Source organism: Carcharodon carcharias, chromosome 14, assembly GCF_017639515.1.
Source record: "Carcharodon carcharias isolate sCarCar2 chromosome 14, sCarCar2.pri, whole genome shotgun sequence".
NCBI lineage: Eukaryota > Metazoa > Chordata > Chondrichthyes > Lamniformes > Lamnidae > Carcharodon > Carcharodon carcharias.
The window spans coordinates 36,208,793-36,228,948 of NC_054480.1; the positions used below are offsets into that span (position 1 = coordinate 36,208,793).

The window sequence follows — 20,156 nt, forward strand, 5'->3', positions numbered from 1 at the left end:
CATCTTTGGCAATCTCTTCTTTGCCTCCACCTATCATTGGCCCTCTTATCCAGCTCTACCTTTCCCACCCCCCTCAACCAGCTTATATTTCACCACATTTCTATATTTCCTTAGTTCTGATGAAGAGTCATACGGACTTGAAACATTAACTGTATTCCTCTCCACAGATACTGTCAGAATTGCTGAATTTTTCCAGCTATTTTAGTTTTTGTTTCAGATTTCCAGCATCCGCAGTATTTTGCTTTTATATAAGCTATACTTGCTTAGCTCAGCCATGTCTCTTGGTCAACAACTAATCGATAAATTCTTTACCTTATGGAGAAAATGTTTTTCTCTACAATAATAGGAGACTTCAGTGGAACGTTGATCAAGACATCCAACGTAAGGCGTCGCTATCCTGTGGAATGGCACCAATGTGAAAACATTTAATTACAATGGCCTTGAAGACATTTGCATTTAACACCACAGAGATGCAAACGTCCATACAACCCTATTCATGGAGCTGGAATCCTGCACTTTGCATAAAAGGTGATTAGTCTTTGAGTGTATTACCTTGAAGTCATATAATGGCAAAGGGATAGTCTCCAACATAACATGGAAGTGGACATGTAGGAAAGTGATATCTTGAGTAGACTCAATGAGAATTTCTCTTGAACAACAAGAGCTCAAACCACCAATTAATGATTTCTAATTATTAATTAGTATGGTTGTTAATGAATTTGGCACAGGGATTTCACATAAGCAATCATGCAAATATTATGGACAAAATATTGTATTGGGTTGCCCAATGATTTGATCCTTCTTCATATTTGTGACTACCTCCAACTTCAATCCTGTTCAGTAAAATAGTTGAATCACTATATTTTGATTTTAATATCCTTTGATGGCATACTCAGTTTTTCATCTATTGATATTTATGACTCAATTATCTGTTTCATAATTGCAATAGCTAGTTTCCTCTTCTATGATAAATATTTCTTTCCAATTCCATAAAGCCAATATCCTGGTAACATCAACCCTGTTAATCTACAAAACTTCTTGATGCATAAAACTTGATTCCAGGACAGGAAAGAAAAAAATGTTTGTTGACTTACAAAACAATGTTTTTCTCATCTCTTGCCATGGACCTTCCTTGACTCTGCCACAACTTTTCTAATCTTACTTTTATTGATACTACCATAATCATAACTTTTCAATCTTTATCTAGTTTTTCCAGAGTTTCAAATATGCTATCCCTATGCACTCTTATCCTATGTGTGGAAATCAACACATCTCATAATTTCCTTTTCTATCCCAGAACCTCGAAAAACTGGAATACCTCACACCTGCCTTCCTCACTGCTCCTCTGCTGAAATCCAGACTTTTAAAACTGAACCTTGCACCATTTAACAAAAATTGAATTGCTCATCTTCTCGCAATCCTTTTGCTCTCGGTAGTGTCCTACCTTGATCTTTTACCTGGGTTTTCCAATTTGAAAGAAAGCCACTCTTGCTGCAGCAGATTGGAAAAATTAGACAACTTTGCATCTTTTATATTAAAAGTACTTGCAATGAGAATTCTTCAATGGCGGAGAACTGCCAGGGTCATTTTGATTCCAAGTTCACTATTACAACTGACTTAATGGAATTAATGCACTTAAGGTTCATCATCTTGTCCCTAATGTCCATCTTTCATATCAGTGTATTGATGTTACCATCTTTTTCTTTACAATGAAATAGTTCAAGGCTTTTGGCTCCAGATGGAGACAGGCATGTTGTTGAAAATCTACAAGTTTTTATCGCCAGATAAACCTCTGTAACATAGGGAATCAGAAACCTCTGCATTCATTGAACTTGAGAATCATGGTGGTCAAAATGTTTATGTAGCATTGCAGCTGAGGCTACCCACTCCTTATTATCCATTTCGGGGTATAATTTGTTTCTATTTGATTTAAAATATTTTAGTACGTTCAATTATTTAGTTATGGGAGAGTTCTGAAAGTACACTATTCAACAATATTCCAATAGTTTCAGTGATTAGTAGAAGTGGATACAGCATAGTGCATGAAAGATAAAAACCATTATTAAAGTTCAAGACTTAAAAATGAGTCAAAAGGACACCAACCAAATACTGACATTTTCACAACGATACAAACAAGATTCTGATAACCATATCTAAGGAACCTTTCCATTACTTTCAAATAGTATTTTATTACAAATAGATTTTTATCTATAGCACTAATAAATCACAGAATATTTACAATGTTTAGTTAAAAATACTTGTAATTCTGAACCACTGCTTATATTACCAAATGCAATACTTAAATAAGCCACAAAAAGGCGCTAAAACATTCCGATTTGTTTTGTTCAGCGAGATGAAATTTCTTCAATTCGGATAAAACTATACCCTTAAAATGTATCATTATGTCTTAATGCTGACAAAAATAGAATCTGGTATGAGCCCATTAAAAAGTCAACGGATGGAATCGTCCCAGATTTGGACTAAGTGCAGTAGTGGGCGTGAAAAAAAAGTTGTTTTACCAGCTGGCCACAATGGCGGGGTTTTGCACTGTATGTCCCCTTCCCGGCACATCCTGCCTCGTTAATAATGCATTCATGGAAAACACTTCAGATAGCTGGAGGGCAGGCTTGGATTTGCTCGCATAACCATGACCTCAGTGCTTCCTTGCTGGGAGCACCATATTTAAAGTGCACCAGAGCACAACCTATTGCATATCCACAGACCAGGACTGCTCCAGGTGACGGATGACCCTGAAAGCAAAGAAGAAGGCAGCCCCAAATTTAGTGACGCCTCTTTGGGGGATATGCTTAACGCAATGGAAGGCCACTACGATGTCCCCTACCCCCATTCTGGCCGCAAGAGGTCCACCAGAGTCACCAATCCAGCCTGGGAGGTGGTGGGAGCAGAAGTCAGTGCCACTGGAGCACAGAGGAGGTCAGCCACCCAGTGCAGGAAAAGGATAAATGCTCTCATCTGTTCTGCCAGGGTAAATTAACCACATCATTACTCTCAACTCTCTCACTCACAAACCTTTCACACATCCACAGGGTTCTCACACCTCAAGGGACAACACCACTAATTTTCTCACATACCCTCACATCTCCATTAGGCTCATATCCTCTGGAGCTTATGTCCCCATCTCACCCATGGCCCCGCTCACCAAACATTCCACAGAGTCACATGCGGCCTGCTCTCTCACTCCATCTATTTTCATGCATGAGAAGCCTGGTCACAACAGCAGGGAGAAGTCCCAGACCGGGGATAGAGTGGCACACGTTCGACCCCTCACTCACTTTGAGAAGCTTGTCAGTGAGGACATGGACTGTGCTTGCGGCAACAGTGAAGTCACCCATGTGAAGATCCTGCGCCATATCAGCCCCCTCTCAATGCAATTGTGAGTGCTCTCTCCTGCTTTTGACTCTGCTGCCATGCACTAATTAGCTGTACTTTGATTAACAGGGAGCTCTACCAAGCAACTGACACCCTCAGCCAGTCAGTCCCTCAACTCCAGCCAAGAGGGCACCTCCTCCATTGAAGAGCTGGAAATAAGCAGCCTAGAAGACCCATCATCACGCTTACCCACTCCCTCCACAGCACAGAGACACACAGCTTGGTGGGACCTAGATCCAGAGAGGCTTGGGTTCACAGTCCAGTGGTCACTGGACATGTGTCTGCAACAGGAGGCAGGTTCAGCCAAACTCCCCAGCAATTGGAGGACTGCTGGAGAAGAGGCATCTGAGAGGTCAGAGTCAGATGATGAGCCTCTGGATTCAGCCTTCCAATTCATCGTGAAGCGTCAGCAAAAGACAGGGAAACATCACGCAGAACTGTTACAACCGAGTTGGAGTGCGTTCGCCTGCTCTCTGATGAAGTTTCCTTTAAATTTTGTCTTTTGTATTTGCAGTTTCCCTGTAAGGGGCTGCCTTTTACTTTGTTCCTTATTTTGTTAATTTAGTTTAATTGGTTGTGACCTGAAAGAGTTGTTCTCTGGTGCCCACATGTGCGCATGGAGGTCTCCATGGGAGGGATGCCGGACGCCATGAAGATCCTGGTCCAGCAGAATGTGGAGATGCGTGCAGACCTGCACTCGATTGTGGTAGCTGTGGGTGAGTTCCTGCAGTGGCAATGTGAGGGGGAAACGGGGCACCTTCACATCCCTCCAAGTGCTCTTCCCCTCAAGGAGTCAGGCCTGGGCCCGTTGGCACCCAAAGGGAGGAGGAGCTGGACACCCCTGCGTCATCCACTCATGAATCTGGGGCTGCCACTCCCTTTGAGACCCCTTTGCCTGTGACCCTCTCACCCTTGTCCTCTGTCACTGTAGGAGCAGCTGGCCCACAGGAGGACAGCAAAAAAGCCGAGGCCCTCAAGACATCAACTCTCTAGAGGGCATATGCCAAAGTCATCAGAGGCAACAGGGCCAACTGTTGCACAGGCTTTCTCCACCCCTGCTGCAGATGTCAGGGCAGCAATTAGAAGAAATTGAAGGCGTAGAAAAGTTAAGAAATTCTGACCACAAGTGGTTGCATGGGTGAACACATTTTGTCACTATATAATCCGAAAATATATTCACCTTCACTGAATAGTGTGTAATGTCTTTCAGCTTTATTGACGGGCTTCACAAGCTCCCCTCCTGCACCCCCCTGATTAGCAGTTCAGCTGTACCTCCACGAATGACTCTGGAGGGAGATTTTTGGAACCTTGTGCAAGTACTCTCCCACACACACATTTATCATCCATCACACTCATCTCATTGTCCCGCGCATTTTCAATGCTGCCTGCTGGGATTTTCTTTCAGTTGTCCATCTGAGCTGACCTGCATCTCCACCCACCGACTGCATTCCCATACAGCACCTGTTCCCACCCAACACAAAGCTCCGCTCACTTTTGATTTAAAAATCATGGTCGTCGTGAAGTCTTCGATCAGCTCCCCTGTCCTTTCCCCATCACTGTGGACCTCCCTGACATTACCTTGCACCTCCCCAACGTCACCAACCAACCCAAACTTGTCATTCCAGGATGTCCAGGTGAACGTGCACATTCCTTACCTTCGAGGAACCCACCCTCATTGACCTCCCTGATCACCTCTTACCCACCCCCAGGGTCCATGTCTGCCTCCGAGTCCCCACCAATCACCCTCGCTGCCCTTTCTACTGTTACCAATGTACCCCTCACCCTCTCGGCTCCCTGTCTCACTCACCATTCCCTCCTACCACATGCACCCTCCTCTCCCTCCCCCTCCCAAACTCATCTTCACCACCCCAGTACACCTTCCTCTCCCACTCACACCTAGACTTTCCTCTCCCACCCTCATTGACTCCACAGACTCTTCCCTTGCACGTTCACCTGGACAGCACCCCCTTACTCCCTCCTCCTCGGTCACCTTCCCCTTTCCGAACTCCCTCCCTTACACCTTCCTCCTCACTTGCGGCATTCTCCCCCGTTACACCGTCATCCCCCCATACACCTTCCTCTCCCACTCACACCTAGATCTTCCTCTCCCTGCCCTTTGCCGATCATCCATAGCAGCCCATGGCTGAGACAGACCTGAAGCATCAACGAAGACCTCCCACCTTCTGAGAGCTGCTTCGTGGCAGAGCCATGTGCATGAGGATCCACCCAGCAACGATGCACGTGTTCCTCCAGGGTCCAGTAGTTGTAGGGCTCCAATATCTTCTCCTCCTCAGATGTCCGCAATCTGAGCAAGACCCTAACAGTAAGTCCCGACTTCTGCACGTCACATTTGTCCAAACGTGGGTTCTGGGCTGATGCTTTTTCCCGCCGAGGTAATGGTCAATCGGGTGTGAACCGATTTCTGCCCTTCGTGCCGAATTGCTCCCCCCACTTCCGCCATGATACCCACCAACAGGGCTGGATGATTCCGCCCAACGCTTCTCACATTAAAAAGTTGCTCGGAACGTTTGTGTATGAGTACCTTCTTTACTTGCTGCCTTAACAGATATTAACCTGTTTCTAAAATAAAATAGAAATTAGCAAAGAACTTCATATGAATTCAACAAGTGTCAAGATATACAGTGTGGTTTCATCATTATGGATATTTATCTATAATGATAAAACAAAGCTCAAAATGCGAATAGCTAATTATTGTCTTAGCTATATTCTGTACATTCAGCTAATGTCATTAAAAAACCTTGGAACTAAACTTTGAATATTAAGAATTTATGCCTGGCTCTTGTAAAATTGTCATTTTAGTTAGAATGTGGAGATTGAATGTTGTTAACATAACCTCTAATCAGTACCATGTTCCTGATCTGCTTATGGCAGACACACTTGAGGTCTGAGGTTGTTTTTATGTTGTTGTTGCTGTGCTTAGATTAGTAACTGTCGTTCAGGATCCAGCCAGGCAATATCTCATTTATGCTGCCTGGCTTTAATGTATATTGCCCTGCCTAGAGGATAGCACTGTGCATCCTTGCTTATGTGTGTGCACACAGAGATCAACTCTTAACTGTTTAAATGTAAGTGTGTTGACCGTGAAGGTGATTCATATGAATTCTTTAAGCTTAGTTGGTTCCACAATGGGCAGTATTTTCCAGGGGATCTTGACCAATCTGCTCTGGAGTCAAATCAAGACTAAATTCAGTCGTAATCCAACTTTGTGTTGTTTCAAAGCAAAAATCACTTTCTGGTGATGCTAACATTGCTGTAAACACATCCTGGCTAACAGTGTGAAGCCTAGTTGTCAATTAGTGCTGGTGTTCAGTAAGACCATCTATTTACACCAGTGATTTTTTTTTAATGCATTACAATTTAAACAAAAGCAGTTCTGAGGATCTTTATTTCTTGCATTTTTTAAAAAAATATGAAACCCAGCATTACATTGGCACGTAAACCTCAGCAGTAGGCATTGCTGATCATGTAAGACATGACACAGCATTACAGGTGTATGTACAGAAATAAGAGGTCCTTTCCATTCTGGTTAACTTAATTATGTTCCTTTGTAAAACCATGAGGATTTTGCACCCCCACTGAAAGACAGTATGGAAACAAATGCTGCACCTCTCCAACATTAATAAAAAGCACACTATACATATTATCATCCATAACTTTTTTCATACAAAAAGTGCATTTTCCCCAAAAGGATTATGATTTCTTCACCTGTTCAATGATTAAGTTCTGAAACCAAAGTTGGTACAACTGCTGGTAATACACATTCTGTTTTCAAAGCAGAAATAAAGTTCTCTCTTGGAATGTTTACTGCCACAAATATGTAATACAAATAAGTTTGGCAATAAAACAAGCTTTGTTGTGGGTTGAAGTTTCCTTTGCATAATGACATATGAAAAATTAACCATTGATCATTTTTTCCCCGCATACAAGGAAAGAATTAATGTAATGAAAGCTGCAAAAGTTAACAGTTTACATTCATTTGCTTATGTCACCAGTTGTGGTCAAAGACCAGTTTAGAGCTACTTATGCAAGATCTATTTTACAGGTAAGCCCTTTTTTTTTTAATCAAAAAAAGAAAAAAAAAATCCAGTATATAATTAAAAATATTAGAGTCTCTGCTTTTCCATTTTACAGTTGTTATAAACATTTAAATCCTGAGAATACAGCATATCATAATAAACTGTCCATGGAGAGACTTACTTTGGTATGTTATCTCTAAAATACTACAATATGAACACTGATAAAAACCAAAGAGATATGCCTGGTTTTCCTCTCTAATTACAGAAACAAATAGTTCATTAGGGCTGGATTTTGCAGGGATTATGGAGGGGCCAGAATGTCAGCACAACTTAAGAACATCTTCATATCTGAACATTATAATGATTTTTTAAAATCTGGTATACAAAGCAATATTTTCTTTGTACAGCAATCAATCAACATTTTTTGACAATATTCATTGCCATCTACTTCAATACGTTTAAACCCTTCAAAAAGTGACTTACTCACTGGCCAGTGACTACCTGGATGGAAAGAAATCTTAAACCCTGTATTTAATCAAACTGCTAAAGTTTTAAGCTGCCAGTTCCATTCACTGTTAAACATTTGGCAGAAACTTATGCCTGAAGACCCGCGATATAACTGGTGGTAAATTGGATTGGATTTAGCTTAATATCCTGGTACGAAAAGAAGGTGCAGCATTCTCTGTTGGTCACAGTAATCAACAGTAACCAATCAAGAAAACAAAAATAAATTGCAGTGGTGAGCAGATACAGTTATGCAACAGCTGAAAAAAAATCTGTAATGGCAACCAGCACTGAAGAATTAACTAAAGACTGTGAAAGGATGGTTGTCATACATTCATGAAAATGGATCCTAAGTTCAAAACCATTTTCATCAGGTTTTCTTCTCCTTTCTCAAAATACTCAATGAAAGCTATGCTACAAGTCTTACTTTACAGTGAAGAGTCATTATTTACACCTCACATACTTCCTCACAACTACATCATGTTGCACTTTTGGCAACCTCCATGTGTTTCTAGAATTATTCATTGTGCAGTACAGCCTAGTGCAATTCAACGAGATTTTCCCGTTGGCACATCCTGAATTTTCAGGCAGGTCTGACCCTATTTTTACTTCCAAATTGCTAGCCAAATTTTATAACAAAAATAGTTTTAAAAAAACGTATGACAGCAACAAACAAGTGTTTTCACCATAAAAACAATTAAAATTTGGTTAAAAGTTTTTTTTTCTCCCCTCCACACACTATCAAAAACCAAAACTGTAAAATTTTCATTTTTTTTAAATGCAGTAAAAGCAAAGCTTTACAGCAATAAATTCAATTTGCTTTCTTCTTAAAAAAAAATCTGCATGTGTTTCCTGAAACAATACCAGTCTCACGAGGAACCCATGGTCCAGCAGTGGAATGAAGAGTCAATTGTTCTCCAAGATTGAAGATTATTTTAAAGGGAGCAAAATAAAATGAAACAAGAGGGTAAAAAGATAGCAGCCAAAAAGCCTGCTGTTTAGGAATTTCATCAAATAGGCAAAGATTTAATTATTAAAAAAAAAACCAGCAAAATTGCCAGCTGGTTCAAGTGCCATTAAAAACACAGCAAGTTCAAAGAAAACTGAAAAAGCAAAAACAGTCACCATACGTAAAAAAATTAACTTTTTTTGATTGCATTCACACATAATTACAAGTGCTTCATCCAAACAGAATCATGCATTAAGCATTCCCTGCTTTTAACATACTTTGCTCTTTTCTTGTTGCCATTGATTGTTCAGGAAACAGCAGTGTACAAAATTCAGAAAGTGCCATATTTCAGTCAACAAACCGCTGGCAGGCCTTCTTCCAGCGACAGGCAGTGCACCACATATCCCTGTTCTCCATTCCATAAACTTTTCGGCATTTCTTTCCTTCACCCCTAGGCTTCCTGAAAGGAGATGCATGTAAATTTGTGAGAAACAGTTTGTGAAAATTTTTCACTCATACTCCCGCTACCGAACTTTTTTATGAGAAAAAAACAAAAAAACTACGGATGCTGGAAATCCAAAACAAAAACAGAATTACCTGGAAAAACTCAGCAGGTCTGGCAGCATCGGCGGAGAAGAAAAGAGTTGACGTTTCGAGTCCTCATGACCCTTCGACAGAACTTGAGTTTGAGTCCAAGAAAGAGCTGAAATATAAGCTGGTTTAAGGTGTGTGTGTGGGGGGCGGAGAGATAGAGAGACAGAGAGGTGGAGGGGGGGGGTGTGGTTGTAGGGACAAACAAGCAGTGATAGAAGCAGATCATCAAAAGATGTCAACGACAATTGTACAATAGAACACATAGGTGTTAAAGTTAAAGTTGGTGATATTATCTAAACGAATGTGATAATTAAGACTCTTGGACTCGAACTCAAGTTCTGTCGAAGGGTCATGAGGACTCGAAACGTCAACTCTTTTCTTCTAACTGGGCGACCGCTTTGCAGAACACCTGCGGTCTGTCCGCAAGAATGACCCAAACCTCCCTGTCGCTTGCCATTTTAACACTCCACCCTGCTCTCTTGCCCACATGTCTGTCCTTGGCTTGCTGCATTGTTCCAGTGAAGCCCAACGCAAACTGGAGGAACAACACCTCATCTTCCGACTAGGCACTTTACAGCCTTCCGGACTGAATATTGAATTCAACAACTTTAGGTCGTGAGCTTCCCCTCCCATCCCCACCCCCTTTCTGTTTCCCCCTTCCTTTTTTTTTTCCAATAAATTATAAAGATTTTCCTTTTCCCACCTATTTCCATTATAAAAAAAAACCCCACTAGAGCTATACCTTGAGTGCCCTACCATCCATTCTTAATTAGCACATTCGTTTAGATAATATCACCAACTTTAACTTTAACACCTATGTGTTCTATTGTACTATTGTCATTGACATCTTTTGATGATCTGCTTCTATCACTGCTTGTTTGTCCCTACAACCACACCCCCCCTCCACCTCTCTGTCTCTCTATCTCTCCGCCCCCCACACACACCTTAAACCAGCTTATATTTCAGCTCTTTCTTGGACTCGAACTCAAGTTCTGTCGAAGGGTCATGAGGACTCGAAACGTCAACTCTTTTCTTCTCCGCCGATGCTGCCAGACCTGCTGAGTTTTTCCAGGTAATTCTGTTTTTGTTTTTTCTTTATGAGAAAGCTGGGCCAGCACATATTCCTCCCTGAGTCACAACTACCAGCAACACTTCAGAGGGCTCAAATGCCACTCTGATCATTTGAGGTCTGGTCAGCTGTGTTTTATTCATTGGCTTCAAACTTATGGACAGTTTGAGCCTTTGGAAATTCCACATACTCCAAACCATCTATTTCAAAACTTTTAAGGTCACAGAGTATGATACCAAAACAAACACGATTACAGAAGCAATACTTTTCAAATGTCTGCAGTAGCTTTGTAACTTATTAACTACATAGTACAAAGCAAACTTCTCACTGTCCACCTTTAGGATGGGACCCATAGTTAAAGCAAATAGGTTTCTCAAATGGTTATTTATTCAGCCTAACAGTCTGTAGATTGATCTAACCTTGATGATAATGTGATCAGGTTAAGCTGTGGTGTGATTTACTTGTCCAAATAGAGAATCCCCATCATTTGAGTTTTTTTTTATCAAGAGGCCTGCAAATTTTCACTGCTACTAGACACCCAAATCTGGCATTACTTAATTATGAAGAAAACTGACCAATTTTTAACAGAGGGGAAAAACGGCTGGCTAAATTATCCACTATTATCAGCAGAAAAAATGTTGATACATTTGCTGCCTTATTAAAGTTTGAATTTTAGTGGCAGACTCAGTTCACTGACTGCTACTTCGGACAACAGCAATGTTTACACTGCGACCTAAATTCACAATTTAGTTTCGCTTTATCCATATTATCTTTTTTCAAAAGCCGGTGGAGTATTTGAAAAAGTTGAAAGAAACTGAAGAAATGGCCTCCAAAAACATATGCATGCAGGTGCTACAAATATGGAGTACAGAAGTATGCAGAACAAATTTACAGGGTTACAAGGAAAGAGCAAGGGAGTGGGATAATTTGATTGCTCTTTTAAAGAGCTGGCACAGTTGAAATAGGCTGAATGGCCTCCTTTTGTGCAGTACCATTCTATGATTCTATATCCATATTGGTTTTGTAAAGCACTGTGGAGTTGCTATGTGATTAATGTCAACTGCAAACACTAATCAAGTCATGCATATTGATTTCCTTTTTCCAGATATAATGAAGTGTTATTGCAACTTAAAATTTCTATAAAAGATTATTAGCTCAAAATTGATTTTAAAAATGACATATGCTACAGTAGGTTAACAGAGCTTTTTTTTGCTTTTGTCACCAAAATTGAGTGCCTTGCACCAAACTAAAGTCTGGAACATAAAATAAAGACAGTACCTTGTTCCTGTCCCTGGTTTTGGGGACGACACGAGAGAAGTATGTACCTTTAAGGATGGGTGAGAAATCTGTCGCTTCTCAACAATACTGATTGGACGAATTTGTGTTAAAGGATCCTAAAGGTAATCAGAGATTCAAAATCAGTTCCTACTTTCCACAGCACTACATCAAAAAGTACAAATAAAAAGCAAAACAATGCAAATGGGAAACAAAAACAGAATAGGAATAGCCGTGTCTGAAATGTTGACTTGCTGTTTATCTCTACAAATGTCAACTAATCGGCATTGTATTTTCTGTTTTTGTTTCAAAAAGTACAATTTTAAGTTGATGGCTGTATGGAAGATCCATATTCTATTTCTAACCCATAAATTAATCAAGTGTCAATTATCATCTCTTTTGCATTAGGCACTCATTTCTCAGTTTTCCATGTACAAAGATGTGTGTTTTATGTGCTACTTTGAACCATTGATGGTTCTAAGGGTCAGCTCAATCAGCTGTTATCTTAATTGTTTGACAGAATTGCTACATTAGATTCTTCCAAGCCTCATAAGAGTACTGATCCTTTGGATAATTGGAGCTGCAAACCTAATTTTACATTCCTCTTCTGACATATCAGCTTGGACTATCCAATTTGACACAAGCCTGACCCAGAAGAAGGGTCCAGTGCAATTTGCACCAACTATTCTTTAAATGTCAGGGTCCACCATGAATATATTTTGGCTGAGCTCCAGATAACATTAATGCTTCGAATTGGGATTTTAGCCAACTGTGGACAGGAAGTAATTAATATGCTACTGGCAAAATTTAAAATCCTGCCAGCATTTTAAAGGACCAGGCAATATCATTGCTGTTGAAAGAAAGATGGTCGCAGTTTGCAGACTGGTTGCCAGTTCTTCAGGAGGCCAGAGATCTCCAGATTCTCTGATGGTGTAGCAGAAATATTCTTCAGGAAGACAAGACAGAAAATGCAACACTTAAGGCAGAATTTAGCTCTTGTCAGGTGGGCTTGGCGGGGACAGTCAGGAAGCCGTCCGCAATCAAGGCCAGAAAGCGATTTCACCTTAGCGGGCCAATTAAGGCCAGCCCAGCATGAAACACGAGTGACAGCGCTGCCTGTTTGGGGTGGGGGGTGGGAAGAGGACGAGCGGGGCGAGTGTGAACTCCGCACATGCACACATTTGAGAATCTCCCTGAGGCACAGAGCTGCCTCTGAGATGAGGTTTCAAAAAAAGATTAGAAAAGTGTTATAAAACATGGCCCCTTATGTGACTCTGTCATGGAATTTGAAAAGTTTTATTTCATTTTTATTTGATGTTAGAAACCCCATCCCGCCCGTGAATGAGGTTTCCAACAAAGTGCAAAGGCCGCTTGGCCTTTTCGCCTGCCTGCCAAACGTAAGGTTGGATGGGCAGCAAAAACTTTAAGTTAATTGATCCTTTAATGGCCTTAATAGACCTTTTTAATTGTTGGTAGCCGTGCTGGCCGACCGAACTATAGCACGATTGCACGTTGACATTGGGACGCTCGCCCGATGTCAACGTGCGTCATTTCACACTCGAGCGGATTGGGCATGCGCCTGCCCACAGAGGTGAAAATTCTGCCCTTCATCAGTGGCAAAGATCACCGCACAGTGCCATCTCCACTATTCCTGCTTGACCAGGTAGCATCTCAGGTTTAACGAACTTACAAGTCAAAGTGACAGAAATAACTAACACCATGTACAAATTCACTGCAGCACTTAGGAAGATCACAGCCATACCTGGAGTTCAGTCACAAGCTGTGAAAGAAGTTTGACAAATTTCTACAAGATATTGGCATCTTTTTTGCATGATCTACTGCTCGCACTACATTAAAATGCTTTAATAGCTTAGCAATGTGGCGAGGCTTCCAAGTGCCCTAGAGCTCAGCCTTCACTTGGATATGTTCATTCACAATTTTTCTTTTACATGAGGAATACATTGAATGTAATTGTTGCCTGGCCCCTTTATGCATGCTGGCACCTGGATTTACTTCAGGTCACAGGGGAAAAAAAAAAGGTAATTTTCACTCTGCACTTATTTGTGAGTGAGCGGGCACACTACAGAATTATGACACATGGTTCCACAAATGTCCAACCTCTTGCACCCAATGAGTGAAGGGTACAACAAATCCTGAGCACAGAAGCCAGATAACATATTAGAAAGCCCCGTGACAGCTGTGGGCTTGTGATAAACATGTGTAGCGTGTACATTAACTGTCAGAAACAATGAAATCTTCATTTCATTCCTTATGTGACCGCTTCCTCCAGATGCTGGAGAATAAAGCAAAAACTGATCATGACTTTCATTTGCTGTCCATGGTACCTTGATGAGTGCAAAACTACAACCATGCTTGTCCTCAAAATATTGACTGTACTTTATAAGTAATTTTTTTTCATTCTTTCATGGGATGTGGACATCGCTGACAAGGCCAGCATTTGTTGCCCACCCCTCATTGCCCTTGAACTGAGTGACTTGCTCAACCATTTCAGAGTCAACCATGTTGCTGTGGGTCTGGAGTTACAGACCAGATAAAGATGGCAGATTTCCTTCCCTAAAGGGCAGTAGTGAACCAGATGGGTTTTTACAACAATTGATGATGGTTTCATGTTCACCATTACTGAGGCTAGCTTTCAATTCCAGATTTATTTATTGAATTTAAATTCCACCAGCTGCCATGGTGGGATTTGAACCCATGTCCCCCAGAGAATTAGCTTAGGCCTCTGGATTCCTAGTCTAGTGACATTACCACTATGCCACCATCTCTCTCTTCATTGGCTTAGATTCCCTGAAAGGCATCATATAAATGTTAATATGACAATCATCTTGTTAAAACCAATTGCTGTTAAACAGGTGATGGGCATTAATGATACCTTCTAAATAGAATAAAATGGTACAGCTGGAACACTGTGTGTGGAAGCTAGTAGCACTGAGGAATTGTCTTGGAAATAAACCAGCTTTAACCAAGAGACCTGCCTGGATTAATTCTTTCACCACAACCTCTTATTGTGATTAACAATAAATACAACATTTTAAAATTATGATTATATCTTGCATTCAGAGTCCCCATAGAATATCCCACTCAGCTCTTTGTATGTGTGATGTCAAGCCTGGACCAAACTGACAGAAAGAAATGCAAATATGTAGGATTATCCAGAAAACCTAAGTAATGCACGAAAGAAAATGCAAAGGATGCACAAATATCCAAAAATCAATAAATGATGAAGTTACTTCCTCTTCAAGAGGTCTGTTTCAGCAGAACAGGATCTGGGTATCCTGTGAACCAAGTTATTATCATTAAGGTTTCTGCTCTAGGCAAAGGAGTGCCTCAAGATATGAATGTCAATATTGCACCTGCAATATGAGGCAATGGTTGCGGGCTTGTGTTCTTTCTCCAGCATTAAAAAGTCTATAGGGCTGATTTTGTGCTGCTCATGGGATCTTGCAAAATCAGCCCTTTGAACATTTTGACAAGAGAGGCAAAAATAGCCCATAGACAATAGTATTTGTAGACAGGAGTGAGGTCCCAAAAATGGCTCAACGGGTTACAGCCTTAGTTGTCCTGGCTGGAAGTCTGGGTTACACTGAAGGTATGTAAACAATAATGATTGAACAAAATAAAAGCAAAATAGTGTGGATGCTGGAGGTCTGAAATAAAAACAAAGTGTTGGAAAAACTCAGCCCGTCTGGCAGCATATGACTTCTTTGAAACTGAACAAAAACTATATTGTATAATGCTCACCTGTGAACCTTTAAAAATTATAGGTGGAGACTGCAATGATATGCTGAACCCAGTACCATTTGGCATAAGTTTTGATGATACAGGGATGCTCACAGGAGCTGTAGCCTGTAAAATAAGAAAATAACTAGATATTTAAGTCTGTGGTGATAATAATGAAAGAATATGCTGTGTTCCACATGGCATCTCAACGGATTGGAAGCACATGGGTGTGTAGAACTGAGAAGGTCCCAAAGTTTAAAAAAAAAGCTCTTCTCATATCTCTCAAATTTCTTTCCAAACATTATTCAGCTCCCTTCTGAATTTGCTGATGTATCTACCTGTATTTTTTTAAAATTCTTCCATGACCCATCGTTGATTGCTCTTGGGAAGGTGGTGAGCCGCCTTCTTGAACTGCTGCAGTCTGTGGTGTAGGTACACACACAGTGCTGTTAGGGAGTTCCAGGATTTTGACCAGCGACAGTGAAAGAACAGCAATATACTTCCAAATCAGGATGGTGTGTGGCTTGAGGGGAACTTGCAGGTGATGGTGTTCCTATGCATTTGCTGCCCTTGTCCCTCTAGGTGGTAGAGGTCATGAGTTTGGAAGGTGCTGGTGAAGGAGCCTTGGTGAGCTGCTGCAGTGCATCTTGTAGATTGTACACACTACTGCTACTGTGCATTGCTAGTGGAGAGAGTGAATGTTTATGGTGGTGGATGGGGTGCCGATCAAATCAGCTGCTTTGACCTGGATGGTGTTGAGCTTCTTGAGTGTTGAGGGAGCTGCACTCATCCAGGCAAGTGGAGAGTATGCTATCAAAACTGTGCCTTGCAGATGGTGGACATGCTGTTTGGCATGCAAGTAATCCTGAGTTGTAGCTTCACTAAGTTGACACCTCATTTTTAGGTATGCCTGGTGCTGCTCCTGGCATGCCCTCCTGCACACTGCATTGAACCAGGGTTGATTCCCCGGTTTAATGGTAAAGCGGGGGATATGCCAGGCCATGAGGTCACAGATTGTGGTTGTGTACAATTCTGCTGTTGCTGATGGCCAGCAGTACTTCACGGATGCCCAGTTTTGAGCTGCTAGATTTGTTTGAAATCCATTCCATTTAGTCTGCTGGTAGCTCCGCACAACACACTGGAGGATATTGTTAATGTGAAGGCAAGACAAGGACTGTACGGTGGCCACTCCTACCAATACTGTCATGGATAGGTGGATCTGTGATAGGTAGATTGGTGAGGACCAGGTCAAGTAGATTTCTCCCTCTTGTGGGTTCCCTCACCACCTGGGCCGCAGACCCAGTCTAGCGGTCATTGTCTTTCGGACTCGGCCAGCTCGGTCAGTAGTAATGCTACTGAGCCACTCTTGGGGATGGACATTGCAGTCCCCCACCCAGATTACATTCTGTGCCCTTGCCACCCACAGTACTTCCTCCAAGCGGTGTTCAACATAGAGGAGTACTGACTCATCAGCTGGGGGTGCAGGGTGGTAGGTGGTAATCAGCAGAATGCTTCCTTGCCCAAGTTTGATATGATGCCATGCGACATCATGGGGTCCAAAGTCAACGTTGAGAACCCCCAGGGCTACTCTCTCTTGACTGTATACCACTGGTGATGGTGGTGTCTGGGACATTGTCTGTAAAGTATAATTCCGTGGGTATGACTATAGTCAGGCTGTTGCTTGACTAGTCTGTGGGACAGCCCTCCCAATTTTGGCACTAGACCTCAGATGTTAGCAAGGAGGATGTTGCAGGGTCAACAAGGCTGGATTCGCCATTTTTCACTTCCTGTACCTAGGTCGATGTTGAATAAGCCATCCAGTTTTATTCCTTTTTGTAGGGTTTGTAGTGATTTCATACAGTTGAGTGGCTTGCTCAGCTATTTTGGAGAGCAATTAAGAGTCAACCACATTGCTGTGGGTCTGGGTCTGGACTCCATATGGACCAGACATACAGACCAGCAGATTTCCTTCCCTAAAGGGCATTAGTGAACACGGGGGTTTTTACGACAATCAACAATGATTTCATGGTCACTATTAACAAGATTAGCTTTTTAATTCCAGATTTATTAACTGAATTCTACCACCTGCCATGGTGGGATTTAAACCCATGTGTCCAGAGCACTAGCAAGGAGGCTCTGGCTTACTAGTCCGGTGATATTACCACTGGACCACCACCTCCCTGCAAATCTGTCTGTATTAGACCTCTGGATAGTCTATTGGCACATATTCATCATCCTGCATGAAGTAGTTAAATTATAACTCATCTGTTCACCTTCCCTATCCTGACTACAAGCCTGTGCCCCGGTTCGAGTTATGCTCAAGTTAAACTATCTATAGCGTCCAATTTATCTGTGCCCTTTAAGAGTTTTGAAAGTTACAATATTATCTCACCCAAGTCATCTTTGCTTTAGTGTCACTGGTCTCCTCACATAGCTGAAATATCTAATCACTGGTCTCCTTGTGTCCTTTCCAAACCAGCATGCCCCCATCTTAGCATGGTAATCAGAATAGTACACCAGCTGAGGCTGAAGCAGTGCATGCACGCTATTGCCCCCAAAACCAAAGTGGTGCAATCTTGCTATGATCACCTACCTGAAAAATTTATGTTCTATCCCTTTGGTACTGCGTCCAAAGATCTTGCCTGTTTTTTAAAAAAATTATTGCTGTAGCACGTTGCACTGATGAGTTCTACAAGCTATCCACCAGAACTCCTGAATTCCCTCTTTTGTGTCCTGTACTCTAATGTCATTCATCTTATATTCCCTCTTCCTCAGTTTTACCACCTGATACTGATCCACATTAAAGCAATCAGAGGCATGCTGTAGGTATCTGGAAGCATTGCGTGCCAGTAAGCAAAGTTTGAAGAAACACTACTTTACAGAAAGGGAGAAAAAAAATCTTACTCATTACTAATCCATCAGCAACAGCCAGGGAATACCTAAGACAAATACTTAAAATCAACTGCTACAAAGTTATTTGGGAGAGTAGAAAGTTGCAAGTTCAAACCCCAAAGCTTCCTGTCACTCAAATAAAATCCAAAGTTTGAAGTGGAATTCAGTTTCAGAACATTCAATTTGAAAAATGATCACTGTCACTGCCAGCTAATAGTAGAGCACTACTAACAGCAAACAAAAGAAAAAGGACTTGTATTTACGGTCTTTTACGACTTCAGGACATCCCAAGGCACTTTACAATCAATGACGTACTTTTGAGGTATAAACAGAAAGTGGTGGAAATACCCAGTTGGACAAGGCAACATTAGGCCTGCTGAGTATTTCCATCATTTTCTGTTTCGGTTTCATATTTTTCAGCATCCACCATATTCTGCCTAAGTACTTTTGAAGTGTAGTCACTGTTATAGTGTAGGGATGCAGAACAGCAAAAACAATCTACCGTCATTAAAACTTCAAGCCCGCCCATCTAATTACTGCTCTCAATTTAATCAGCCATTCATTTTACCCTTATAACTTTGGCCATGTTCTGCACTTTGATTCTTCACCCATGTTTCTTGAGAATAAAATAGGACAGATTGGGATGTCTATAAGGAAGGAACTGATTTAAACAAGAAACAGGAATTTCCCATGATATTTGTAGATATTTCTGCAAAGATTTTTTTTTGTTGAGATTCTATGTACTCAAATCAGGATGTTAATGTACAGTATGATCTTTAAAGTGCAAGTCTAAACACTGGGACCCTTGAATTATGTTGTGGAATACTAATGTATGATTGTTTAAAGCATGTGTCTAAAATTCTTCTCTCTGCTAATTTACTAATTTGTTTTCAATAAGTTAATGGCAATGCTAAAACAGCAGAAAAAGAAACTTCAGACAAACATGTTAAATGATTGAATGCCAAGGCCAAAATATGCACTGGGGCAGGGCAGTTCTATCAATAGATACCACAAAAAAATAACCTATGCATTTTCAAGTTCCCACAGGAATACATAAAATCTAGTTAAAACTTGCACTCTCTTCAAACAGGATAGTAACTTGCACTGTAGCAATCAAAGTTTTTTTTTTAATAAGTAACATCCAATGTAGACTAACACAGTGACTTAAAGAGGAAGTTAGAAAAGCTTTCACACAGAGGTTGAAGTTCTTTGAAAGAAACCACCATTGAGGCAGAGTCCATATATTTTTTAAAAAGAAATTAGATAGTCACTTGAAAAGGATTGAAGATATCTGACTGCCCTATTTGCATCCAGATCCAAGTAGCTTGTGTGAAGACCTGATGGGCTGAATGACTGGCTTCTGTGCTTCAACAATCCATTACAGCATTATAGTTTTTGTATGTGGGTGTGGGGAGGGGTGCCGAAATGACGAGCCTGCTGCCTGTGCGCACATTCTTTTCAGGTTCCACTTTCTGCAGAGCTTTATGACTGATCAGCATGGTAGCAGGGACAGGAACTCAAGCATTCTAGCCCTGATTTTCTCACCAGTGCTTGTAGCTAAAGGCTCAAAACAAACTACTCTCTAATTAGACAGCATTTTACCAGAATTATTTCTACTAAAACAGGTTTAAGACAGAATAAAGCACATTATAAACATATTAGTCATTCCTCAGAATCAGCTTACCTCAGTGGTAACATTCTTACC

The 20,156-nt window shown here is 41.2% G+C and overlaps 2 protein-coding genes across 5 annotated transcripts in view; one reads left to right on the forward strand and one right to left on the reverse strand.

Annotated features, from left to right (window-relative positions):
- The first annotated feature begins 348 nt into the window (after nucleotides 1-348).
- Nucleotides 349-6,690, forward strand: LOC121287515. The gene is made up of 3 exons (XM_041205448.1): nucleotides 349-528; nucleotides 3,460-3,911; nucleotides 6,631-6,690. Exons 1-3 carry the CDS (start codon nucleotides 435-437, stop codon nucleotides 6,688-6,690), a joined length of 606 nt encoding a protein of 201 aa, XP_041061382.1. The 5' UTR covers nucleotides 349-434.
- The window catches only part of LOC121286910 (zinc finger protein 704-like), a 110,517-nt gene continuing 96,234 nt past the window's right edge, over nucleotides 5,874-20,156 (reverse strand). For 2 of the 4 annotated variants that reach the window (XM_041204169.1, XM_041204167.1), the window contains exons 7-9: nucleotides 15,581-15,685; nucleotides 11,822-11,937; nucleotides 6,780-9,340 (exon numbers count right to left, since the gene is read on the reverse strand). In XM_041204169.1, the coding sequence (XP_041060103.1) occupies nucleotides 9,229-9,340; nucleotides 11,822-11,937; nucleotides 15,581-15,685 (333 nt within the window). In that variant the 3' untranslated portion in view covers nucleotides 6,780-9,228. Of the gene's footprint in view, nucleotides 5,971-6,779; nucleotides 9,341-11,821; nucleotides 11,938-15,580; nucleotides 15,686-20,156 lie in introns of those variants that run through there. The other 2 variants (XR_005945099.1, XM_041204168.1) reach the window with 2 other exon arrangements.